Source organism: Muscardinus avellanarius (genome assembly GCF_963383645.1).
Source record: "Muscardinus avellanarius genome assembly, chromosome: 12".
NCBI lineage: Eukaryota > Metazoa > Chordata > Mammalia > Rodentia > Gliridae > Muscardinus > Muscardinus avellanarius.
The window spans coordinates 92,432,586-92,459,575 of record NC_137798.1 but is presented as its reverse complement, the minus strand read 5'-3'; the positions used below and the strand labels follow the sequence as shown (position 1 = coordinate 92,459,575).

Here is a 26,990-nt window from a genome sequence, read left to right as displayed (position 1 = left end):
TTACAAAGGGCCTCACTAAGTAGCTGAACCGCGATCCTCCGGTCTCAGCCTTCCGAATGCTGGGATTACAAGCGTGCGCCACCAAGCCCGGCTGAGTTTTTTAATTTAAATTTAAAAAATTTTAATGTACTTAGATCTTTATTGACTTGAACCTTTTATTTCTATAGGGATTTGTAACTGGAGGAAAAGATGGTATAGTGGCTCTTTGGGATGACTCCTTTGAAAGATGTCTCAAGACATACGCTATAAAAAGAGCTGCTTTGGCCCCAGGATCTAAAGGTGACTTGACACTGAGTGCATTTTGTAGGAGAGTAGATTAATTGTTCATTAACACACTCGATCACTGAGATTGAGCGGATGGAATATGATTTTCCTTTACACGATGGGCATTAGAGTTAAATGGCAGAAGTCACTTGATACAGAATCAGTGCTACCCTTTCTAAAAATCTCTTTTCTGTGATATGCATGATAAAATATTAACCAAGTGTAATAGTATTAATATTACTTTTGACACCTTTAATTTCCAAAGAAAATTTCCACACGAGCGTCCTATTTTTCACCAGCCAAGAACTTCACACTTCATTCTTCTTCCGCCTTGGTGTTTGGTTGACCCTCCGTCTCCAGCTCACAGGCCTTCGTCCCTTGCCTTTTCTTCCTGTGCATTTCTTCCTGTAAGGCACCGCACCACACTCTGACCCGCAGCCTTCCTGCTTGCTTACTTCTACCCAGAATGTGTTCTTCCTCTCCCCTCTTGTTCCCTCCAGTTTTCTAGCCACATGTTCATTGGTCAGATTTCAAACACTATTAATTTTTAGAATGACTCCCCTACCCTTGCCTAGGTTACCTCCAAAAGGTTAATAAATTCCCTTTTCAAAGAGTAAAATTCCCTTGCTTTCTGCTCCTTTTTGAACATTGGGTCTGTTTGCACTGTGTGCTTTGTTAGGGCAGGCGTAGTATCTATCATGTTTGCTAATATGTCACTGAGGCCTGACTAAAACATAGTAGACATAAGGAATATATCTTACATTAAATTAAAATTGCTGGTCAGAATACTGTGAGTGCTCTAACAGGCAGGAGATAGATGAGGAGGGGTAAATAATTATCATAATGATAGTAGGGGATCTGAGATAAAATAGAAATCTTTATTGATGTATTATTTTGATATCAAATAATCAAAGAAAATGCAGGACACTATTAGAATACTTAAAATATAGGAGAAATCAACCTTGTGTGGTTTTCATTGGCTATTCTTGTATTATAGTAACTTCATAACTACAATAACCTACCTATTTAATATTTTAGGTCTTCTCTTGGAAGATAACCCATCTATACGTGCCATATCATTAGGACATGGTCATATTTTAGTTGGCACAAAGAATGGCGAAATACTAGAAGTAGATAAAAGTGGCCCAATAACACTTCTGGTCCAGGTACTTTTAAATGCTAATATACTTTCTTTTCTTTGCAAACAATTTATTTTTTAATATAAAAAATAAAATATAAAAGAAGCAAAACTTGACAGTGGTGAAAAATAATGTTAAAATGATTAGAGAAATATTTGCTAACGTTACTATATAAAGAAAAAGTTTAACTTGATTATAGCTAAATGCTATATATTAGTAAGTAAATATACATATTCTAGTATGGAATAATTGCTAATGTTTTAAATAAATTCCTATCACAAAATAGGAGAGCAACAGAATTAAAAACTATGCATAATTAATTTAACCCAGCACATTTATTTCATATTTAATTTTATTTATTTTAAGAGTATTTGTTGAATATAAGACAGTTATTTTCTGTGAAAAATCTTTAAGTCACTCTTAAGTTTCTAACTTAAAAATAAAAAATGAGTATATGACTGCATACAACAATTTTATTACTGAAAGCACTTATCAGTAAAAAGATGAAAATAATAAAATTCCAAAAATTTAAAATCTTTTGAGGTGAAATGTAAACTTAAACATCAGCAGTAGCTGATGGGCACATAGTTCTTAACATTTCCATCAAAGAATGGTGTATAAAAAGCTGAGCATGGGCCGGACGCGGTGGCGCACTCTTGTAATTCCCGCGTTGGGAGGCGGAGACAGGAGGATCGCGCAGGTTCGAAGCCAGCTTAAGAGACCCTGTTTCCAAATAAAAAAAATATAAAAATAGATCTGGAGTGTAACCGGGAGGCAGAAGGGTTTCCAGGAACCCCAATACCACCAAAAAAAAAAAAAAAAAAAAAAAAGCTGAGCATGGTGACACATGCCTCTGATCTCAGTATTTGGGACACAGACAGACAGGATTTCAGGTTTCTACCCATGTTTAGCAACTTAGCAAAATCCTCAGCAACTTAACGAGACCCTGTTTCAAAATAAGAAATAGAAAGGGTTTGGAATGTAGTAGCTTGAGGTAGAATGCCCCTGGGGTTAATTCTCAGTACAAAAAAAATGGGGCCGGGCGTGGTGGTGCACACTTGTGATTCCAGTAGTTGGGAGGCTGGGATAGGAGGATCACATGTTCGTAGTCAGCCTCAGATACTTTACTGTATTGAGAAATTACCCTTTTACTCTTAGTTTGATCCGTGGTGGTGAGAGATTTATCAAATGCTTTTTCTTTTCTGTGTCTGCTCAGATGATCACATGAATTTTTTCATTCTACTGATTTGATATTGATATTTGGATATGACAACCTTGCATTACTGGTTCTGGTGTACGATTATTTTTATATGTGTTGGACTTAGTTTGCTTGTATTTTGTAGAGGATTTTAGCATCTGTGTTTATAAGGCCTGTTGGTCTGTAGGTTTCTTGTGTTGTCTCTTTCTGATTTTGTTACGAGGGTGAGATGGCCTTGTAAAAAATGATCTGGGAAGTATTACCTCTTCATCTCTTGCCTTGACTACAGCCAGCTGTTCAATTCCTTTAATTGCTTGCTAATTGCTCTATGGTTTTGAACATGTTCTTGGAATATAAATTGCTCCACAGCCTTCACCAATTGATTTCAGGAACAGTTACTGTTCTCCAACCAGAATTCTCCCAACTATTTCTAAGACTTCTCTGGTTCCCCTGGACAAAGTAGCTGGTCTGCAGTTTAGACTTATGTCACATGAATCTACCAGTCTGTATTCTAGTCACCTTTCATCACAGTCTCCACTGTTTTGCGCTTTGTTTTGTTGTGGCCCTGGTGATTGAAGGGCCTAGACAAGTGCTCTTCCACTGAGCTACATCTTCGGTCCCTTTTCTTTTGAAGCTAGGCTGGCTTTGAGGTGTAAGCCCTCCTTCCTCAGCCTCCCGAGTCGCTGGGTATTTAGGCACGCACCACCAGGCCTGACTCTCCACTGATTTTGAGAACACTCTTGGGCATTAACTTCTCTCCATTCTGCTATAAATAAAGTCAGCTTCCTTGAAAAGAGATTAGGAGCTGATTTTCTGGTTAGCTTCTCCCTCCAGCAAAATCTTTGAGTCAGGGCTCTTGTGTTGAGAGTAAGAACATGGGATGTTTTTTCCTGAATGTTCCAGGCGTCAGAGCTGAATGCTTGATGGGCAGGAAGGAGCAGGGTCTCAGAGCCCCTTCATTCTGAGTGATGCTGCACCCACGGCAGAGTTTCCTCTGAAATAGTGGCAAGGGGGAAGGGACCTGCACCTGCCAGCCTCGCTCACCAGGAAATCAGCTTCCACAATGGATAGCTGAGGGCAAGAGGAGAAACACTCAAGTCCTGCCCCCAGCAAGGCCAGCCAGAGACTTAGGTGGTCTTGGGTGCATCAGTCTAGCCTGAAGTTTCCATTTGCATGAGCTGGAAAGAAGAACAAGGAACTGGATCTGAATGAAAATCATAGACTCTCACAGTTTCACCCTGTTTTAGAGGATTTTCTTTAATATACGTTCCTTCATTTGTTGTATTTTCTTGAAATCATTTCCAGACTTTAAATGGCTGTGTGTGTGTGTGTGTGTGTGTGTGTGTGTGTGTGTGTGTGTGGTATTTTTCAGTACTGTGGATAGAACTCAGGGTTATTCTACCTCCGAGCTACACCCCCAGCCCTATTTTTTATTCTTTATTTTGAAAGAGGGTCTCACTGAGTTGCAAAAGACCTCACTAAGTAGCTGAGGCTGTCCGTGAACTGTGATCCTCCTGTTTCAGCCTCCCAAATGCTGGAATTGCAAGTGTGTGCCACCACGCCCAGCTCTGTAATTTTTTAAAAATCAGTTTTACTGATGGAGCTTCTCACTGTGTCATGCACATATTTTTAGGTTAAATAGATATTAACTACATTTTCTCTATAGGGACACATGGAAGGAGAGGTGTGGGGTTTGGCCACACATCCTTACCTGCCCATCTGTGCTACTGTCAGTGACGATAAGACCTTAAGAATATGGGATCTCTCTCCTAGTCACTGTATGCTGGCTGTCCGGAAACTGAAAAAGGGTAAGAGGCTCTAAAACTTCAACATAAATTAAGCTGTCATGATTTTATAGCCTTCACAGATATAATAGGTACATTAGAGATTTTAAATATTTTGAAATATTTATTCAATGTCTATTTGCTTATAGTGCTATATAAAGAAAATTAACTATACCCAGTCTTTGCTTTATGGGACCTCCTATTATCATACCTAAACTGAGCCAATAATGCCTAAACTGAGCCAATTTTCAATGACATGTTGGATAAAAAGAGTATAGGAAGTAAACAGGACCTAAGTTTTTCTCCCTTTTTTATTGTATTCTGCAGTGCTGAGTTTAACAACCTCTGTGCATGTATCTGGGTGTGCTTTTATTTACACTGCTTAAGATTTGTTGTGCTTCTTGAATCTTGTATCAATACTAAAAAATTGCCAGTACTGGCATCTCCTCCTAGGATTAGATCTTTACATGAATTGTAGACAAAATTCATGATTCTGTATATTTGGTTTTTTTGTTTTGTTTTGTTTTGTGGTGGTACTGGGGGTGGAACCCAGAGGCTTCCTACCTCCGGGCTATACTCCCAGACCTATTTTATATTTTATTTGGAAACAGGGTCTCACTAAGTTGCTGAGAGCCTCACTAGGTAGCCGAGGCTGGCTTCGAACCTGTGTGATCCTCCTGTCTCAGCCTCCCAAGCGCGGGGATTACAAGGGTGCGCCACCACGCCCGGCTTGTATATTTGTTTTTAAGTATTCTGTTATCGGCTTTACTTTTATTATGTTCATCATTGATTAAAGAGGAAAACAGGTGGATTTTCCTAACTTGAAAGGGATATTTGTGGATTTTATACTGGTTAAGAAAACAAAATTACTGAAGTTATACTACATTAACTGTCCCAAGAAACAGTATGTCTTTGGAAAAGCCAGTAAGCAAATACTGTTTTCTCCAACAAATGAATATACAAGTATCATGGTCTTGAGCTGAATACCTTATTTTTATAAAGCCATAGTTAAAGTGGACCTTTCATACAAAAATTTGGGGCACCCACTTAATTTTATGGCAACCAATTATAAATTAGCAGAAATATAAATATACAGTATGACTTACTGATTTTAGTGTCTGTGAACAGTGAAATATTTTTAACTTTTTGCACTCCGCTATATGATTATGTACTGGAAAGTCCCTCGTTAAAAATCTTATATCCTCTGTGTTGCAGGGGATAGGTTGGGGGGGGAAAGGTGTGTGATGTGAAATAATCCCCCCCTACCACCAGACACACAGAGACAAACAGAAAAACCGTGGATTCTTGTCCTAAGCTAAGAATAAGTATTCATCGCTTGGACAGCTGCTGCAGATTTAAAGAAGTTTATTAAAAAGATAGAAATATAGAGATAGTCATAGCCCTGTGCCGGAGCAAGACACAGGGGGGCAATTCGAACGAAATGCCAACGAACTCCAGTTTCCTGAATTTTTATATTGTCTAAGTCCAGCAGGTCCCTTTGATTTTTGGAGATCATGTTACACCTTATCGCCAGCCCCGGCTCTGTTATCTGCTTCTGTTATCTCTCCAGCTGGGTTTATGGCCTGAAAGGGGGAGACATCTCTGTCTCCAAACACAGGCCCAGATTTATGGCCTGAGAGGGAGGCATCTCTGTCTCCAGACACAGGCTTTTACCTTTCGTCTTCTCCCCCAAAATGTGTTAAATTGTTCTTAGGAATGCAAGAACATGTTAGCTTAACCCTGGCTTTCTTAGTAAAGAAGACATATTTCAAGATTGGACATCTTTCCCAGTATTGACACATTAATACATTTTTAAACTCTCTTCCCAATACCAGTACACTCTGGTTTTAGAATGTGTGTTGGGGGGGTGTATATTGAACCCAGGGATGTTCTACTTCTGAGCTATGTCCTCAGCTTTATTTTATTTTTTTATTTTGAAACAGAGTCTCATTGAGTTGCATAGGGCCTTACCATGTTCCTGAGGCTGACCTCCAACCTGTGATCCTTCAGTCTCAACCTCCCAAGTACTGGGATTACAAGTATGTGCCACCATGCTTGGCTGGCTTTAGGTTTTAATTATAATAAAATTTAATTATAAATAAATTCCTGAATTTAAGCAATCCTCTTGCTCAGCTGCCTGAGTAGTTGTGATAGGTGCACACTACCATACCGGTTCCTCTAATGTCTTCATTATCATTTAGTAATGCTTAGAGGACATATTTTTGAGTAACCTTTTTCCAATTAGGAATATAGCCCTTTTATTAGTAAAAGCTATGTTTACTTACAAGAAATCAGTTTAGGCAAGATTGCTTTATGGGAATCAATCTTGCCTAAACCCCACTCCCCACCTGCTCTTTGCCTGCCCGCGGGCAGCAGAACGAGACTCAGCTAGAACATGTGCCTCTGGCGATGGCCTCACTGCTGTCCATCCTCCACTCCTTTGTAGCTGAGCTCAAGAGAGTTGGTGCTTATGTCTCTGTTCACATGACAGTTGCGCGGTGACCTGCTCCGCTTAGGCTTTGATCGCTCCTTGGACATTCAGCCTGCTGCTAATCTCTTGGTCAGCCTTTACCTTACTTAGCTCACAGCAGTTTTTGACACAATGGATCGTTTCTTCCTTTGCTTATCTCTGGAACCCGCACACGCCTGTTCCTTCCCTGTAGTCTGCTGACTCCTTTTTTGCTCCCTTTGTCAGCCCTGTCCCTTCTTTTTACTATCTACATACAGGAATGCTCCAGAGCTTCTCCCAGCATTCACTTTTCTTATATACATTCAGGAGATTAGATCAGTTAATGCCCAGTCAAAAGACAGAGACTAAACTGTTCATTTTAACCAGGGAAATCTAATAAAAGAATTATTAGCTAGTAAAAGGTGATGACCTACTCGGAAAAGACTGTAGAAATAACTGTCATAGAAAGAGCTTCTAGCCCTAGTGCTGAGGGAGAGAGAGCAATGGGAGAATTTTTTTTTTTTCTTTTTTTGGTGGTACTGGGGTTCCTGGAAGCCCTTCTACCTCTGGGCTACACTCCCAGACCTGTTTTTATATTTTTATTTGGAAACAGGGTCTCCTAAGCCAGCGCGCGCAGCTGGCTTCGAACCTGCGTGATCCTCCTGTCTCTGCCTCCCAAGCGCGGGGATTATAAGCGTGCGCCACCACGCCGGGCATGATGGGAGAATTTAAAGAAAATTCAGACTTGTATGGGAAGAGTCACTACAAGACTCAGCCTCGCCACGGTGGAGAAGCATGCGGAAGGGTGCAGGCCTCAGTGGAGCAGCAGGCGTGGTCACCGTGGGGAGGAGAGCTGCCAGGACCGCTCTTAGGGAAGAGTTTAAGCTATGGCAGGGACCACTCAACTGTGAGGACCTCTGCTGTGTTGGCAGAGAATCTTGCTGGAAGCTGCAAATTGTGAATCATGAGGGCCATCACTGTGATAGGCGAGAAACTTTCTAAATGACTCAAATGGAGCTGCCACTTTGCAGAATGTAGCAGGCTTCCTGGGTACCAGTGCCCTGGCTCTGTAAGAAAGGAGGCCCTGCCCATTTGGGCCTTGTAGTATCTCTCCAGCACCCTCTATTGGCAAAGTTTAGATCAGCCAGCTGGCAAAGGCAAAAGGTCTGTGTGGTTTAAAGAACAATAAATTTAGAACTGAGAGGCAGTAAAGTAGTAACTGGCACAGTTTACCCCTTTGGATAATCATCATCCACATACTTCTTTCTACACACAATTGAATTTCAGCACATCCGCAGAACTATATGTTCCTACCCAATATAGCCACCCTTGGTACAAAAAAAGTTCTCCCCTTTCCCCCAAGAGAGAAGACATAAAGTTCCAACAGTTATTATATCTGCTACTGACCATATTAGTTATTCCCTAATTTAGCCACATTCTTACTGACTATTCTGTTACTTTAAATTGTGTGAAGTTAGCCTCCAATGAACTTGTATAAAATATTTAGGAGAAAAAAGAAAGAGAACTAAATGGTTTATATATACCCAGCAGACATTTTTGCAAAGTTACTGTAGTCCTTGTTTGTATAATTGGTCATAAGGCTGTAGTTAATACCTATGAATTCTTTCTTTCACTAACCATTGTGTAGTTCCCTTGACCTTAGTCAGAATCTTCAGTGGTTGTCATTATTTTAGTTGCTGGGATAACCCAAACTTTTATTACAGAAGATTCTACAATCTCAATATCTCCACCTTTTTTCTTGGTTTCTGTCATTTTTCCATTAAGTTTTACCACTGGTCATGGGAGGACTAAGGGACATCTCAGCAAATCCTCTGGGCTCCAGATACAGTGCCCTTTCCCCCCACATCAGTCACTCCAGTGAGAACTGTAATGACTCTTTGCTTTTTCTGTTGGTCCAGTGACATCAGGAGCTCACCATGGCCAGATAGCAGTCTCATCTTCCAATTCAGTGGAACCATTGTTACATCTCCTAAGGCTAGAAAACAACATCACTCAGTTTCCAAGATACAAAACAAAATTATACAAGTTGTCTGTTAGATATGATAGTAAAAAGAACCAGTTCCATTTATTAGTGCCCCAACCCATATTTTCTGGCTATGAGGAGACAGAACCTTAGCAGTCTATGAGTCCAAGCTTATACTGCAACCTGTAAAACTGATCCCCAGTCTTTCAAGGTATTGTTTACCAAGTGGTGGTAAATTAGTCTCCAAAAAGCCATTTTGCCTTTATTTAGCAGTTTCTCTGAGTAGCAGAAGTATGTGATAAAAAGCAGTTAACTCCATGGACATAAGACACTTTTGACACAGCCTTTGCTATGCAAGGAGTTCCTTGATCAGATTTTGTAGAATCCTGTGATGGTGATGGAGACATCTTGTGTGTCCATGGTTGGTAGTGCTGTAGCAGCAGCACTACAGAGAGGAAAGGCAAATCTAGAATTTACAGTTATTCCTATGAGTCTGAGTCTTTGCCCCCTCCAGAAAGGAAGAGACCCAAAGTAATCAAAATGTCACCAGGTGGCTGACGGTGTTCATGAGAAGTGGTGCCATATTAGAGACTCCACTGGTCTTTGTTGTCACGAGATTAGACATTCACCCATCATGGTAGCAAAAGTAGCCTTGAAGAGAAGTCCATATTTTTTTAGCCCAAGTGTAGACTCTCTTCTTGCTGCAATGGGTCCACTGAGCAAGTACTAAGAGGCTAGCTAGTACCCCCAGAGCATAGTATTTTGTTCATCTCGTTATTAAGATCATCCTCTGTAGAGGATGCTCTTGGTAAATATTCCTTAGATAAATATTTATAGCCTGCACCATGTCTGAGAGTTGATCCTTTTTTTCCAGATTTCCTTGTCTCTAATATTACACTCCTGTTTCTTCCAAGCCCCTTATTGTTCATCTAAATTGTTATCACATACAAATGTGTCAGCATAGATGAGATGTGCACGTCTGATCCCAATGCAGAGTAGAAAACCAAATGCACTGTTTGAAGTGCTGCCCACCGTTGTTTGCCTTCCCTGTTCTCCAGGGTCGCCCCAGGTGAGGCTATGCTGCTTCAGATGGGTGTACATCATATGTACCAACAGGGCTGGCTCCAGTTTGTCCTCCTTAGTCACGTTACTTCCGGTTCATGATTAGAATCTTAGCACATATAGTCACATGACAGCCCATGCTCGGTCATTTATTCTCTCACAGGGTCTAATAGCAAGCCAGAAGCTACTCATCAAAAGAAAAGTATTTTAAAGGAGACCATAGATTTGTTCTCAAATCTATGTTTCTTCAGTACGTGCTTCTTGGCTAGCTTCCCAGAGGCTCCCTACAGCATCTCTGTGACCACCAATACTTTTGAATATCACTGGATCTGTTGGTTCATTCTTCCCAAGTGGAAGGTCAGCCTCCTGCCCCCCACTCCCCAGCTTCCTGAACACTGGGATCCTTGAATGACTTGGCAAATGGATAGAAGCATCTCTCCAAGATGTGCTGTGTGTTGCTTCCAGAGGCTGGCCAGGTGCCCTGTTCCTCCCCTTCGTGGTAGATGATGGGAAGTGGAGCGACTCCTCTTTTGCTCTGGAGGTAGTATCTTGACATATCACCACTGGACACCAGGCGCCTCGCTGAGGAGCAGGCCCCTGCGGTTCTGCGGGGATTCCTGCCGCTCTTGATTCTCGTGGCTCATCAAGGCATCTAAAGTACTTGTTGCTTCCTGCTTCCCAGATCTATTCAGCATAATGTCATCAATGTAGTGGACCATTGGGATGTTTTGTGGAATTCAAGACCAGCAGAATCTCTTGGACTATATTATGGCAGAAAAACAGGAGAGTTGAAATAACCATGAGGCAAGGCTTTGAAGGTGTATTCAGGTACAAGCCAGGTAAAAGCAAATTGCTTCTGGTGGTCCTTACAGATTGGTATGGAGAACAAAGCAGTAGCCAGGGTAATACTGTATACCAAATGATAGTGGCTATATTAATTTGTTTCTATAAAGATATTTCATCTGGTAAAGCAGCTTCCATTGGAGACACTGCCTGATTACACTTATTACCCAGTTATTACATAAAAATCCATTTCAGCCTTAGCTCAGTAGCCAAGTTCACATAATAATGTAGCAGATGTTTTCACTCCTGCATATTTCAAGCCTTTGGTGGTATCACTGATTTTGGTAAGTCTCAGGCTTGAAATTTTGCTTTTGTTTTACTGTCTTGGTAGGGAGAAGAATTTCCAGAGGCTTCCATAACTCTTCTTATCATAGTGACCCATAGATTATAGCCAAGCATGGAAGGAAGAGTCTACCAGTGGCCAAGTATTCTAATACAAGAAGTGGGTGGGCTCCAGACTTTATCCTGTGATTGCCATAGCTCCAATTTGGGGAGAAAACAGCAGCCTTTTAATGGGATGTGGAGGTACATACCCATAATCTCAGAATTTGGAAAGCTGAGACAGGAGGGTTTCAGGCTTAAGGGCAGCCAGGGCTGTGCAAAATAAAAATAATAAAATAGGCTGTGGTGTAGCTCAGAAGTAGAATGCCCCTGGTTTTAATCCCCAGTACCATAGCCGGGTGTGGTGGTGCACACCTGTAAGCCCAGTACTTGGGAGGCTGAGACAGGAGTATTTCAGGTTTGTGGCCAGCCTCAGTTACTCAGCAAGGCCCTCTGAAACTTAGTGAGACCCTGTTTCAAAATAAAGAATACAAAATAGGGCTGTCAGTGTAGTGTGGCGGTAGAATGCCCCTGGCTCAATCCCCAGTACTGAAAAAAAATTAGCATCAATTCAAAGTCTGTGTAGTAACTCCTGAAAGTTTGAATATTTCCTCTTCTCAATTTATGGCTATTTTCATAAGTGGCTACAGATCCCTTGGAAGAAGATACATATTATATACTTGTGGTAGTGCTACAGAATCCTTTCTCACTGGGACAGAGACTTCTCAGCTAAGGGACTCTAAGTACATGTGCTTTTATACATCTGGAAACTGGTTGAGAATTTGATTCTCCATTGTGGTGATTTAAGTTGGATTCCTAGCTACCAGGTCTGAAGTTTTTTCTGTTGTATAAATCATATGTTCATCTTGTACCTGAGTATTTCATTCCTATAGAAATGTGCTTAATCAGTTATTAACAGAAATCCCTGCAGGCCAGAGAATTCTGGTCATCAGTATACCTCTCTTGCCCTTTTCTGTAGAAGCATCTACCTTGTCTTCGGTGGCCTCTGCTTCTCCAAGATACCTCTTCAATCAGGGAGTCCACATCAATGTCAGGATGTCACCCAAGGTCATTCCTGACCCACACAGAACAAGCAAGGGCTTTCTAAGATACAGATGTTGCCCTTAATGTGTTTTTCATTCTGTTTTTTTAAATAAATTTTTATTGGTTCATTGTAGTCATACATCTCAGTGGGGGGAAAAACTTGTGGAGATATGCATGCACACATCACCCAATCAGCCCCTACCTAATCTCTAACCCCTTCCCTCCCCCGCCCTCCTACCCATGCTTGGCTTCCTGATTGACTTTGATATGTTTAATTACAATATGTGCTTCAAAGAGTTTCCCTTATCCTCCCTCTTATCCCCTCAGATATGTCACCTTAATTGCTTCTCTATAGGGTCTCTTCTTCATCTAGAGTTTCTCCTGTTACCCATTTCTCCCTAATATTTTGCACATTAAGAAAAGCACACAAGTTTTTTTTTACCCCAATATGATGTATGAATATAATGCACCAATAAAAAAAATTAAAAAAAACAAGAAAAGCATCTGATTTCTGCCTTTTTTGTGACATTTCACTGTAAATACCACAATTTTGTTCTCCCTCATGGCTGAGCAAAATTCCATTGTGCACATATCCCATAGTTTTGAAATCCATTAATTTGTTGAAGGACATCTTGGCTGGTTCCACAGTTTGGCAATGGTGAACTGTGCAGCTATGAACATGGTTGTTCATGCATTAGTTTGGTATTTTGGTTTCCATTCTTTTTGGTAGATACCCAGAGGTGTATTGCTGGATCATATGGTAAGTTCATTTCCCTTCTTCTGAGGATCTTCTATACTGTTCTCCAAAGTGGTTGCACCAACTTGCAATCCCACCAACAATGTATTAGAGCTTCTATTTCTCCACACTTATTCCCACTTACTGAATACCTGAAAGCCAGAAGGTGAGTAACTTTGACAGGATGATCCACTCACAACCAATTTATTTTTTTAAATAGAGGTCACTTGGGTCTGGAAACCTGCTAAGAGATTAGGTAAGGCAGAGGCAGCTTCTATTGCTACCTAGCCACACAGCTGAAGAAACCCATTGGCCCTTTGCTGTGAAGCAGGCCCCAGTTCCAGGCCTGCCATGCAACAGGCTCCGGGCCGGCCCTCTGGCTCCAGACCCAGCCTCGCCCCGCCCCGCCCCGCGGCAGGCTCTGGTTACTGTCACTGTGGGCATGATATTTACAGAGGTTCCTATTTTCATATGTGTGTGTGTGTGTGTGTGTGTGTATTTCATATATTAGTAGGAGAAAACAGCACATGTCATTTTCAAAAGCTGAGAGCCCAATTCCCTAGCAGCAATGGATTTTATCTCCCCACTGAAAGTGGAGGCCCATAGCCTCACCATGGAGAGCAGGATCCACTGCTCCAAGCACACCCTGGCCCCAGAGCAGCACAGTGGTCATGAGCTGAGGTCCCCCAGGACCTCTGGTGCAGCGAATTGGCCCAGCAATACGGGTGGGGCTCCCTCCGACTTGCCCCAGACATTTTTCTTACATAGTATGTTGTCCAGAATTTCTGCACATGTGCAGCAAGAGCAGTCTACTTTTAGGGAGGTATTTTCAAAAATTCAAGGTGGATTGGATTGGGTCTGTCTGCCTCTCCTGAATACTGAACGCTGCTGCTACTGCTATTTTGGTCCATCTCCATAAAACTTTGTCTTACATGGTATGTTGTTCAGAGTTCATGAGCATGTGGGGCAGAAACAGTCTACTTTTGGAGAGATTTCTTCAAAAATTCAAGGTGGATTTGGTTGGATCTGTCTGCGTCTCCTGAATACTGGCCGCCGCCACCGCCTTCTTGGTCTCTCCTAGAGTATGTTGTTGTTAAATATTCCTAAGCATGGGTGGCAGGATCTCTTCTGGGATATCCCTCCAAAAATCACTTTTCTTGCAGGGGCGGGAGCCGCACTGCAGTCTTTCCTCTAATTCCGCCATTGTCCACTCTCTCTCCTATATTTCAGATAGGAAGTCATGACTGGAAGTGTTTCTGTGTGTTATCCCAATCAGCTATTAAATCAAAATCTGTTGTCCGGGGTTTCTCAGGGGGATGCATATCCTATTTGGCTGCTACTAACCATCACGGCTGTGGTTGTCACCGCTGCAGCTGCAACTGCAGCCGCCGCCATCTCCCTCCTTCTTCAAAATTTTTTAATAAAAGAAAACAGTACATGTCTTTTGCAGGAGTTGGGGGCCCAAGTACTTAGTAACAATGTGTTTTATCTCCCTGCCAAGAATGGAGGCTTCACCATGGAGAGCGGGTTCTGCTGCTCTGAGCGCACCCAGCCCCAGCGCTGCGCAGAGGAGCGCAGTGCCAGGAGTGCCCTTGGCTCCCGGGACGCGCGGTGCTGGCCGACCCAACTAAGCAGGGCTCCATCTGATGCACCTCAAACATTTTTCCTACATAGTATGTTGTCCAGAGTAGAGTTCTTGAGCATGTGGGGCAGGTGCAGTCTACTTTCTGGGAGATTTCCTCAAAAGTTCAGGGTGGATTAGAATGAATTTACCTGCCTCTCCCTGATACTGGCTGCTGCCTCCACCACCATCTTGGCCCTCCTCCCGAGCATTTTTCTTACATAGTATGTTGTCCAGAATTCCTGAGCATGTGGGGCAAAAAGCAGTCTTTTTGGGGGGGAGATTTCTCCAACAGTACCAGGCGGGTTGGATTGGTTTAATCCATCTCTCCCAAATGCTGGCCGCCACTGCCGCCACTGTCTCCACCATCTTGGTTCGTCTCTTCTTTCTTACATTTTAGTTAGGAAGTCATGGCTGTAAATGTCTCTATATATTGTCCCAATCAGATATTAAACCAAAATCTGACGGCTGGGGTTTCTCAGAGGAATACCTGTTCTATTTGGCTGCTGCCAGCTATTGTTGCTGTGGCTGCCATCTTCCTGGATATAATCATTTTTCATTATCTTAATAAAGGGACTATTTTCTAGACTTCTTGGGAGATGTAATTGGTGGGTGAGAGGGTGAAAAGTTGCATATGAAAAATCTACTTCAACATTTTTACCTCCTAAAGTTTTTAGATCTCTTCTTCTGCATCAGGGGTCAGCCCATTAATCAAATTCAGCCCATTTCCTCACTTTGTAAATAAAGTTTTATTGGCTCACAGCCATGGGAATTTACTTATGATTGTCTAGACCTAGCTTTGCACTACAATAGACACATATATGGCCTGTAAAACTGAAAAAGAAATTTTTTTTCCGTACTGGGGATGGAACCCAGGGGCATTCTACGTCTGAGCTACACCCCCAGCCCTACTTTTCATTCTTATTTTGATACAGGGTCTCACTGAGTTGAGGAGGCCTCACTAAGGAGCTGAGGCTGGCTGCAAACCTGCCATTCTCTTGTCTCAGTAATCCCAAGTACTGGGATTACAGGTGTGCGCCACCACATCCGACTTTAAAAATATTTATTATCTGGTTCTTTAATAAAAAGTTTGCTCATCTCTCTTCTAGAGCATGCTGAGATTTAACCCAAGATGTGAGTCTCTCTTGACCACAAAAAGTGGTTGTGATGGTTCTTCAGAAAGACAAGCATTCCTTTGCAAGGCAGCGTTCCTGAAGAGAGATTTCTCAGACACAGGGCAAACAATCTCTGCGTGCTGGAAAGGGAGAACACAGAAGATTGAGGCCTCACCTGTCTCAGTCTAACCAGAGGCTCCCATTTTCTCAAAATTTTATGTAACTTGGTAAGGCTCTCTAGTTCAGTTGATATTCCAAAACTCCAACTCACACAGCTAAATTTGTGTTCGTTAGTGACAGTGTCAGGTGTTCTTTTGGACCTGTCACGGAAGCTTTCTTAACTCAGATGACAGGTCATGCTGAGGATTTAAGGACCTGAACTCGTTATTTCTTTCTGTATGTTGCTCCTGCACTCAGTGGGATCTGTTGTGCGACACACCGTCCTTGAGTCAAGGGCAGCAGCCTCTTGGGCTCCCAAAGCACTTACTTCAGAGGTGGTTCATCACAATCAACAGCAGGACTGATCATTTGATGGTGATGCCAGTGCCTACTGTGGATTATCAGCAGCCCATCTCCTATTGGTCCTTCGGCAATGTGCCCAAGCTCAAAGATTATGAAGTGTTAACTAATAAAAGGTGGTCATCTACTAAAAGGAGTAAAAGGATTTTGAGGGGTATAGATGTAGGGACTGAAGAAATTGGCTGCTGCCCGTAGGGCTAATGTACAGTGACAGAAATGAACTTAACAGAAGGACCGACCCCTCCCCCCACAACCTCAGGCTGAGATTAACATCTCTTTGGAAAGGGCATGGGTATCACCAGACCCTCTCCTACCTGCCAGTGGTGAAGAAATTGACCAGAGGACACCAGCCACAGCTAGTTTAGGAAATCCACTGTTGTGAGAGCAGAGAAACCTCTACTCCCAACCTTTACCCAGTTAATGGACTGGCTCTAGCGAACCAGAGGAAGAAAAGTCCCATCCTTCTGCTTTGGCCTTGCAGTATTCTTCCGGTACTTTATAAAACAAAATCAAGTCTGCTGGCAAAGGAAAAATGTTTATAGGGTTCATCCTCAATAGCAGAGTGGGGTAAAGAAAGGGTGAAGTAGGAGCCAGGTGACAGTAAATTGGTCACAACCTCCCATCTGGTTTGCAGCTCTGACTGCCCTCTGCACACTGCTGCCTTGCGTCTTTATATCTCTTGCCTATCCTTTCTTGGTTTCCAAAGAAATATTAATATGTCAAACTGACTCCTTCAGTGAATTTCTCTTAGGCATCCTTAACTAAAGGATGCAAAACCAGACACATGTACCTCATCTGGGCTTTCCCATCTCAGTAAATGGCACTGCCATTCAAGCAGAAACCCATACTGGGCTTTTCTCTTTTTCTCTTACTGTACACCTGGTTGGTCAAAGTCCTGTTGAGTCTCTTCCAAATGTGTCAAAAGCCTGCAGCTTCTCACTTCCTGCCTCAGGTCTTTGTCGTCCTTGACTCTCCATTTCAGAAATCGTCTTAGACTTCTTCACTGCCAGTGTGTGCTTGATAATTAGATGACACTTGTTTTCCGTTCATTCTGTACTGTTTTATTTGGCAACAGCTATACCCATTCCTCGTCCATCAAATTCCACGCACAGTACCAAAAGCCTTAGTGTTTTTGACTATGCTTGCTGTGTCTCATGTTGTCAGGATAAGCCCATTGTGTGTGTATCAGTGTAACACTAATCCTTTTTAAAGTTAATACTAACATCATTAGTAACTAACTCAATGATACTGATATCGTTTGTGTGTAATTTTGAAGCTCATATCTTCCTAGCTTCAACTAATTGGCTATTGTTAATTTTTTTAAATTTGTAAAGCATTTTTATAAATATGGCCTCTTTCTTAAATTTGCAATTTGTTGGCTAGAATCTACAAAGGTAGCTGGGAGAGGTGGCACGTGCCTATAATACCATTATCTAGGGGCTGAGATAGAGACATCAAAGGTTCAAAGACAGCTTCAGCAATGTAGTGAGACTCTGAGCACAACCTATTAAGACCTTGTTTCAAAAACAAAAAATAAAAAAGAGCTGGGGGTGTAACTCAGGGGTGAAATGCCTCTGTGTTCAATCCTCAGTACAAAAAAAAAAAAGAAAAGAAAAAGAATTACTTGTTGAGGACAGCCTCAACAAGTAATGAAACTCTTGTCAACCTAGTGAGACCCTGTTCCCAAGTAAGTAAGTAAGTAAGTAAATAAATAAATGAATAAATAAGGCTAGGGTGTAGCTCAAAGGTAGAATGGCCCTGGGTTCCCCAGTCCCCAAAATCAAAACAAAACATTCTCAATCTTTTTCATCAACTTGAATTCCTTTAAGATAATGCTGGTACTCACTTTTATTACATTTAGAAATGAGTTTGTTTTCATATTTTCTGGGAATTCCTTGCTGGAATTTTCAAAGGCAACTTTATCCATATCACTGGACTCCTTTTCATATTGGTTTAAGCCATTTATAAAGGCCTCCTCTTTGAATAAATGTTCTTTAAGCACATACTTTATTTTATAAATACTTTAAAAAAAATTTTATTGGCGCATTATATTCATACATCATATTGGGGTAAAAAATTTGTGGGTACAGACATGCACACATCACTGATTTAAATACTTTCATTGGTGCATTATAGTCTCACACCGTATTGTAGTTCACAGTGATCATGACCTACATGCACACAGCGTGGTGGTGGGCTTTCCCTCTGCTCCCTCCCCTCCCATACAGCGTGAGACTGACATCGGTATTCTCACATATGCACACAGTGTCAATGGAAGCAATTCCCTCATTGATCCTACACCCGCCCCAGACCACCGAAGGGGAGACCCTAGACCCTGGCTCCACTCAAGTTTTTCCTCCAATATCTGAAGTCCCTCTGGTATCCTGACTATTCCCCAGCTTACACATAGGAGAGAAAACATATGACTCTTTATTTCTCATTCTCTCTTTCTCTTTCTCTCTCTCTCTCTCTCTCTCTCTCTCTCTCTCTCTCTCTCTCTCTCTCTCCCTCCCTCCCTCCCTCCCTCCCTCCCTCCCTCTCCCTCTCCCTCCCTCTCCCCCTCCCTCCCTCCCTCCCCCCCCTCTCTCTATCTCTCTCTCTGTAGTACTGGGGGGTTGAACCCAGAAGCTTTCTGCCTCCGGGCTATATTCCTAGACCTATTTTCTATTTTATTTGAAAACAGGGTCTCACTAAGTTGCTGAGAGCCTCACTAAGTAGCTGAGGCTGGCTTCGAACCTGTGCGATCCTCCTGTCTCAGCCTCTCAAGCGCAGGGATTACAAGGGTGCTCCACCACACCCGGCTGACTCTTCACTTTTAAAAACTACAGTTACCTGATCCGTGCCCTCTTTCTTTCAGGTGGGAGGTGTTGCTGTTTTTCTCCTGATGGAAAAGCTTTAGCTGTAGGCCTTAATGATGGAAGTTTCTTAATGGTAAATGCAGATACTCTAGAGGATCTTGTGTCTTTTCACCACAGAAGAGATATTATTTCAGATATTCGATTTTCACCTGGTGAGATTCTATTGAAATTGTAACTGGTTACTAACTTTGGCTTGACAGTGAGTAAATATATCAACGTGTGATTTGTGTTAGCTTGTTTAATCTTAGAATTTTACTTCTTTTTTTACTATAAGAGGAAGTATGGCGAGAGGTAAAAGCCCTGTATTTAATTAGTATAAATACCTTGTTTAGTACTAAATCATATTTTCCATAAGACTTGGAAGGGCACTTCTTTGAGTTCCAATTTTCTCATTTGTAACATAGGTTTGATGACTGTTTTCATTATACTTTTTGGGGGGGGATTGAACCCAGGGGCATTCTATCTCTGAGCTATATCCCCAGCCCTTTTTATTTTTTTTTTTATTTTAAAACAAGGTCTCAGTTGTGGAGGGCCTTGCTAAGTTGCTGAGGCTGGCTGTAAACCTGTGATGCTCCTGTCCCAGCCTCCCAAGTACTGAGATTACAGGTGTGAGCCACCACACCCAGATCTTTACATTCTTAGTGCTTTTTAAATTGCATCATTTTAGCCGGGCATGGTGGCACACGCTTGTAATCCCCGAGCTTGGGAGACAGAGACAGGAGGATCGCGCAGGTTCGAAGCCAGCCACACTGGCTTAAGAGACCCTGTTTCCAAATTAAAAAGTATAAAATAGGTCTGGGAGTGTAGCCCTGAGGTAGAAGGGTTTCCAGGAACCCCAGTACCACAAAATAATAATAATAAATTGCATCCGTTTTACTCATATATAATTTTCTTTGTACTTATCATTTCCTACAAAACCTACTATAATATAGGAATTACTAATGTTAAGGCAAAATTTAAGCTGGTTTTTTATAATTTAGAAGGTTTCTTTAATCAAATACAAAATTGATCAGAATTACATCATATAAAATTTTTGACAATTTGCTTTTCACTGAACTAGTGTTGCGATAAGAAAATTCCTATCACTGTTAGCTATTAATATACTTGAAAGTATGTTATAATTAGCTCTGACACATCCATCTGGTTATAACTTAGGAAACTCTTAAGATTTCTCCAAAAATATGTGAGAATTAACTTTAGTTGTAGAATATAAAAAATATTTTCACAGGTAGAAAATGCCAAACAAAAATGCTTCTGTTGTAAGGTCTGGGAAATATCTAGCTGTGGCATCCCTGACAGCTTTATTGATATATACAATGTGAATGTTTCTCTTGTAGGTTCTGGGAAGTATCTAGCTGTGGCATCCCATGACAGCTTTATTGACATATACAACGTGATGAGCAGTAAACGGGTGGGAATATGCAAAGGAGCTACCAGTTACATCACCCATATCGATTGGGATATCAGAGGTAAGACTAGGTCACTTCATAGTTGATGAAAATTTGATTTGATTTAGTGTAGATATTTAAATAAACAGAAGCGTAATAGATTCAAAAGCCTTGTGAAAGACAGTTCTTCTCAAAATGATTTCACGCTGTCTTTTTTCCGTCTGAAGGTGAACATTATAGAGTTTAAACTCTCCCTTTTTTAAGGATTATAGTTCGTATTTTCAACACTATGAATTTAATATTATCCAGATATTGTTAAATGAAATACTCACACTTAACTTTTTATAAAAATATTCCAGCATTTGTGTCTAAGTGTTTTTCAATATGAGGAACAAAAGAAAGCTTTTTGTTTATATAGACACACACAATAAAGCCATTTATGAATTTAATTATATAGAAATCAAGAAAATACAATGTCTTTAATATGTATTGACTGCAGAGGAAAACAGCTTTTAAATGTGAGTCTAATTTCTCACATAAGAGGTAAACATTATATTAGTAATATGTATATTTTATTTTTATGTCTATTTTTTATTTGTTTTTTAAGGAAAGCTTTTACAGATCAACACTGGTGCTAAAGAACAATTATTTTTTGAAGCTCCCAGAGGGAAAAAGCAAACCATCCCCAGCATGGAGGTAGGAAGGCAGTGTGCCCTCAGTGGTGTTCAGAGAAAAAAGGGGGGTACTCTAAGTAAAAACTCATATTTATAATATAACCATAAAAATATTTCTTATTTTCTTTCGTTTTTTTTTTTTTGTGTGTGTGTGGAACTGGGGATGGAACCTAGGGCCATCCTACTTCCGAGCTACACCCCAGCCCTATTTTTTTATTGTGTATTTTGAAACAGGGTCTCACTAAGTTGCTGAGGGCCTCACTAAATAGCTGAGGCTGTCCGCGAACCTGACTCCTCCTGTCTCAGCCTCCCAAGTACTGGGATTACAAGCGTGCGTCACCATGCCTGGCTGGAATGTTTTTTAATCATTCATTTTTGGGTGGATAATGGAAGCTGAACCCAGAGGTTGCTCCAAACTATACCCCCAGCCTTAGTTCATGTTTTTATTTTGAAACAGGGTCTTGCTAAATTGCTGGGGCCACCTTCCAACCTGCAATCCTCCTATCTCTATCTCCCAAGTGCTGGGATTGCAGATTGTGCCACCATGCCAGCAAGATGTAAGTTTTTTTTGTTTTTGTTTTTGTTTTTTGTGGTACTGGGGATGGAACCCAGGGACATTCTTTCTTTGAGCTATACTCCCAGCCCTGTTTTTAATCTTTATTTTGAAACAGGGTCTCACTGAGTTGCAAAGGGCCTCACTAAGTAGCTGAGGCTGTCCGTGAACTGAGATCCTCCTGTCTCAGCCTCCCGAATGCTGGGATTCCAAGCATGCATTACTACACCCGGCTAAGATGTAAGATTTTAATGAGGATTTCTTTTTTTGGTTGTTTTGGGGTTTTTTTGTTTGTTTGTTTTTGGTGGTACTGGGGTTCCTGGAAGCCCTTCCACCTCAGGGCTACACTCCCAGACCTTATTATATTTTTATTCGGAAACAGGGTCTCCTAAGCCAGCACGGCTGGCGTCGAACCTGGGCGATCCTCCTGTCTCCGCCTCCCAAGCGCGGGAAATACAAGAGCGCGGCACCACACCCGGCTTTATGAGGATTTTCTAGTACATAATTATATAGAAGAGAGCAAAAAGATGGCAAATATTTAGAAACTATTTTGTTTCACAGATGCTACAAACATTAAGCCATGTTGTATTTTTATGGTAGTGGGTATTGAATTCAAGGGCATTCTACCTCCAGGCAATACGTTAGCCCTAATTTATTTTTTATTTTGAAATAGAGTCTTGCTAGGTTGCTGAAGGTCTATTAAATCGCTGATTCTGGTTTCCAACATCCTCCTGTCTTGGCCTCCCAAGTACTGAGATTACAGACATGCACCGCCACATCCAGCTGTTTTTATCTTATTTGCCTCTTTACTTACTTATTTAGCAGTACTGGGGATTGAACCCAGGGCTGCTCTATCACAGCTACAGCCTCAGCACTTTTTATTTTTTATATTGAGACATGGTTTCACTAAGTCAACCAGGCTGGCCTCAAACTCGTAAACCTCCTACCTCAGCCTCCTGAGTAGCTGGGAATATAGGCACGCACCACCATGTCCTGTTGTTTCTTGATTATTCGAAGGGTACAAATAGTCATTTATATCACTGCATCCTCAACATCTAGAACACAGTGAATACAGGTACGTCATGAATAATGTTATATTAAAATTTTTCTGCACGAACTAATAGGCTCTTGGAAGCTACAAAACCAAGACAACTAGTAATTTATTTGTTTTTCTATTATTACTTTAATTTTACCTCTGACATGTAATAAAAACAATGTTCAGGTTTTGGTGGTCAATTTAGATTCTATAAACTTACAGCATTTTTTTTTTCTTTTTAGGTAGAAAAAATTAGCTGGGCATCATGGACCAGTGTTCTTGGTTTATGCTGTGAAGGAATTTGGCCAGTTATTGGAGAAGTCACAGATGTAACTGCCTCTTGTCTCACCAGTGACAAAATGGTTCTAGCTACAGGCGATGACTTGGGATTTGTCAAGTTATTTAAATATCCTGCTAAAGTATGTGCGTGCGTGCGTGCGTGCGTGCGTGCGTGCCTGCCTCCCTTCCTTCCTTTTTTGGTACTAGAGATTGAACTCAGTGGCATTCTACCTCCAAGCTGCACCCTCATTCCATTTATTTATGTATGTGTATATCTGGAACCCAGGGGCATCCGACCTCTGAGCTTCACCTCCAGCCTGATTTTTTATTCTTTATTTTAAAACAGGGTCTCACTAGTTGTGGAAGGCCTCACTAAGTAGTTGAGGCTGGCCATGAACCTGCAGTCCTCCTCTCAGCCTTCCAAGTACTGGGATTACAGGTATGTGCCACTACACTCAGCTTTGTTATTTATAATTATGGGACTGGGATTTAGCTCAATGGTAAAACACTTGCCTTGTGAGAACAATGCCCTGAGTTTGACCTCCAGTACCAAAAAAAAAAAAAAGCCGAACATGGTGGCGCACGCTTGTAATCTCAACATTTGGGAGGCTGAGACAAGAGGATAGTGGTTCGTGGATAGCCTCAGCTACTTAGTGAGGCCCTTTGCAACTCAGTGAGACCTGTTTCAAAATAAAGAATAAAAAAATAGGGCTGGGGGTGTAGCTTGGAGGTAGAATGCCCCTGGCTCCAGCCCCAGTACCACAAAAAAACAGTAATAATAATAATAATAATTATTATTATTATAAAAATTGCTAAGGTAACATCTTTTCCTAGTGTTTTATTTTTGTAATATAATTAGTAAATATATAAAATGTACCGCAAAAGGTTCATAGTTATGTTTCCTATTTTTGGCATCATATTTATAGCTTTTATTTAGAATAAGTATTATAATTTATGATCTCATGCCTTAAGTTATCTATTGTACAGTGTTTTGAGTAATAAATAATGTCAGTATCCCTTTTTTTGCCTTCTATTTCTCTTTTTTTATTTTTTAATTTTTTATTGGTGCACTGTATTCATACATCATAGTGGGATACAAAGAAAACTTTTGTAGACATACATGCACACATCGCCAGTCAACCCCCACCCGATCACCACCCCATTCCCTCCCCATCCCTCCTTCCCAAGCTTGGCTTAGTGGTTGACATCTAGTATTATAGCAATTTATCCAAATTTAAAAATGATAATCTCACATAACAGTTTCATTTGTCTGATACCAAGCTTTTGATAACATAAAGATAACATTTCAATATTTCTTTTTGCTTTCTTTCTTACCAGAGAATATTTTTTCTTATTTTTTAGGTGAAACTATCATATATTTATATATTTATTTTTCAGAAAAAAATCTATCCTAATATGGAATATGGATTCTAGATACCCAGTACGATCTCGAAAAAGAACAAAGTTAGGAGATGTATATTTTCTAATTTCAAACCATATAAAGCTACAATAATTGAAACAGTGTAATACTGTTCTAAAGGCAGATATATAAACTATTGGAGCTAAATAAAAGCCTAGAGCTAAATTCTTCCATATATTGTCAAGTTATATTTGACAAGGTTTCCACAAACATTTGGTGGGGGAAATAATAATCTTTTAACTAAATAATGTTGAAAAATAAAAATTACATGAAAACATTTCAATATTTCTTTTTGCTTTCTTTCTTACCAGAGAATATTTTTTTCGGTGAAACTATCATATATTTATATATTTATTTTTCAGAAAAAAAATCTATCCTAATATGGAATATGGACTCTAGATACCCAAAACGATCTTGAAAAAGAACAAAGCTAGAAGATATATATTTTCTGATTTCAAACCATATAAAGCTACAATAATTGAAACAGTATAGTACTATTCTAAAGGCAGATATATAAACCACTGGAGTTAAATAAAAGCCTAGAGCTAAATTCTTCCCTATATTGTCAAGTTATTTTTGACAAGGTTTCCACGAACATTTGGTGGTGGAAATAATAATTTTTTAACTAAATATTGTTGAAAAATAATACTTGCATGGAAAAGAATAAAATTGGACCCTTACCTAATCCCATATACAAATATTGACTCAAAATAGATAAAAGACCTAAATATAAATCTTAAGACTATAAACTTTTAGAAGAAAATCCGGGTCATAAAACCTCACAACACTGAAATTGGCAGTGATTTCTTGGTTATGATTTCAATGGCACAGGCAACAGAAGAGAATACAAACTCCCTAAAAAATAAAAAAAATATTGTATATCCAAAGACAATGTAAACAGAGTTAAAAGTTACTAATAGAATGGGATAAAATATTTCCAAATGCTATATGTGAAGGTATATTAATATTCCAACTAGACATCCTAAAAATTAACAACAATAAAGGCAAACAATACAATTTAGAGATAGGTAAAAGACTAACATAAATAATGAATCTCCACAGATAACCAATCTTAGTTGTCTGTTGGATGGAAAATCTTGTTTCTCTGGTTCTGGTGTGTGTTACCTATTTCTTCTTTGTAGTTAATCTCTTTGAGTATTTTCTCTAGTGCTGGTTTTGAAGACATAAATTCCTTCAGTTTCTGTTTGTCATGGAAGCTTCTTATTTCTCCATCTAATTTGATAGAAAGTTTTGCTGGGTAGGAAATTTTTGGCTGGAAGTTGTTTTCTTTCAGAGTTTGGAATATGTTACTCCAAGCCCTTCTGGCTCTCATGACTTGGTTTGGGAAGTCTGGAGTGATTCTAATTGGTTTGCCTCTGAATGTCACTTGGTCCTTTGTTTTTGTTGCCTTTAAGATTCTCTGCTTGGCTTCCACATTGGTCATTTTGACAATTATATGGCGTGGGGATCCTCTTCTCTGATCCTGTCTAAAGGGAGTTCTATAAATTTCCTGGACCTGTGTATCAACCTCTTGCTCTATGTTTGAAAAATTTTCTGCTATTACTTCCTTGAAGAGATTGTTGATCCCTTTGGTTTCACTTTCTTTTCCCTCCTCTATTCCAATTATTCTTAGGTTAGCTCTCTTAAAATGGGCCCATATTTCTTCAATATCAGATTCCTGCTGTCGGATATTTTTTCCTAGATTAGAAACTATGTGTTCATTTTTGGAATGATCATCTTCTAAGAGCAAGATTCTGTTCTCCATGTGGTCTAATCGGTTGTTCATGCTTTGAATTGAGTCCTTTACTTCATTAATTGCATCCTTTATCTCTTTTTGGCTCTCTCTGAGTTCTTTTCGAAGCACCTCTATTATTTCTACAGTTATTTTCCTGATTTGACCTTCTAGAAATCTCCAATTTTCTGTTTTATCGGGTTCTGATGTTGTGGGGTTGTGGGCATTCATTGCTCCAGTGTTATTCCTCTTTCCCATGATTTCGGAAGTTTGTGCCTTCTCTGGGTTCTTCCCTTGGGTCACTATGACTTCACTTAAGGTGCTCTGGATCTCGAGTCTGTGGTATCTCAGACCCCACTACTCCTTTACTGGGTTGTATCACAGAGTCTCCGACCCAGGGAGTCAATAGAGGCTGCTTTAAACTATGGGGGGTGCCAGGTTGCACGTTCTCCTAGGGTGTGATATCTCTGCCACTGCCACTCTCCCACTGGGTCAAGTCCCAGGGAGTACAGTACTGGGATTTCTCCTCTGTGGCCCGCAATTTGACTCACTGTTCTTGAGTACGCAGATGTAGCTGTACTGGACTCGGTGAATTCACTGCTGCTGCCGCCGGTGGCAATATGGCGCTGCTGCCACGCCCTCGGCCATGAGGCTGGCGTATTTTTTCTTCTCTGGTTTTGAGTTCCACTCTGAGTCCCTGCAGCGTTTCCTGAGCTCAGCCACTGGGAGTTTTAGATGCTCCCTGTGCTGAAAGATCCCGCCTGGCTGTTCCGCAGCGGCTCACCTCGGCTTGCTGTAGCTCTCCGGTGAATTCGCCGCTGCCGCCGGCAGTATAGCGCTGCTGCCGCATCCTCGGGCGTGAGGCCGGTGTATCTCCTCTGTGGCTCTGAGCTCTGTTCTCAGTCCGCTTTCTCTCTGGAGCCTGGTGATTTTTTTGTTTCTCTGGTGATGGTGTTTTCTGGCTATGAAAG

General features: G+C 40.8%; 1 protein-coding gene across 1 annotated transcript in view; it reads left to right on the top strand.

The window, feature by feature from the left end:
• Positions 1 to 26,990, top strand: part of EML5 (EMAP like 5) — a gene marked incomplete at both ends in the record, with an annotated part of 167,747 nt that overhangs the window by 98,109 nt on the left and 42,648 nt on the right. The window contains 7 exons of the mRNA XM_080708026.1: positions 168 to 279; positions 1,303 to 1,430; positions 4,268 to 4,409; positions 18,937 to 19,089; positions 20,275 to 20,406; positions 20,933 to 21,021; positions 22,831 to 23,007. Coding sequence (XP_080564152.1) covers positions 168 to 279; positions 1,303 to 1,430; positions 4,268 to 4,409; positions 18,937 to 19,089; positions 20,275 to 20,406; positions 20,933 to 21,021; positions 22,831 to 23,007 — 933 coding nt within the window. The remainder of the gene's footprint in view (positions 1 to 167; positions 280 to 1,302; positions 1,431 to 4,267; positions 4,410 to 18,936; positions 19,090 to 20,274; positions 20,407 to 20,932; positions 21,022 to 22,830; positions 23,008 to 26,990) is intronic.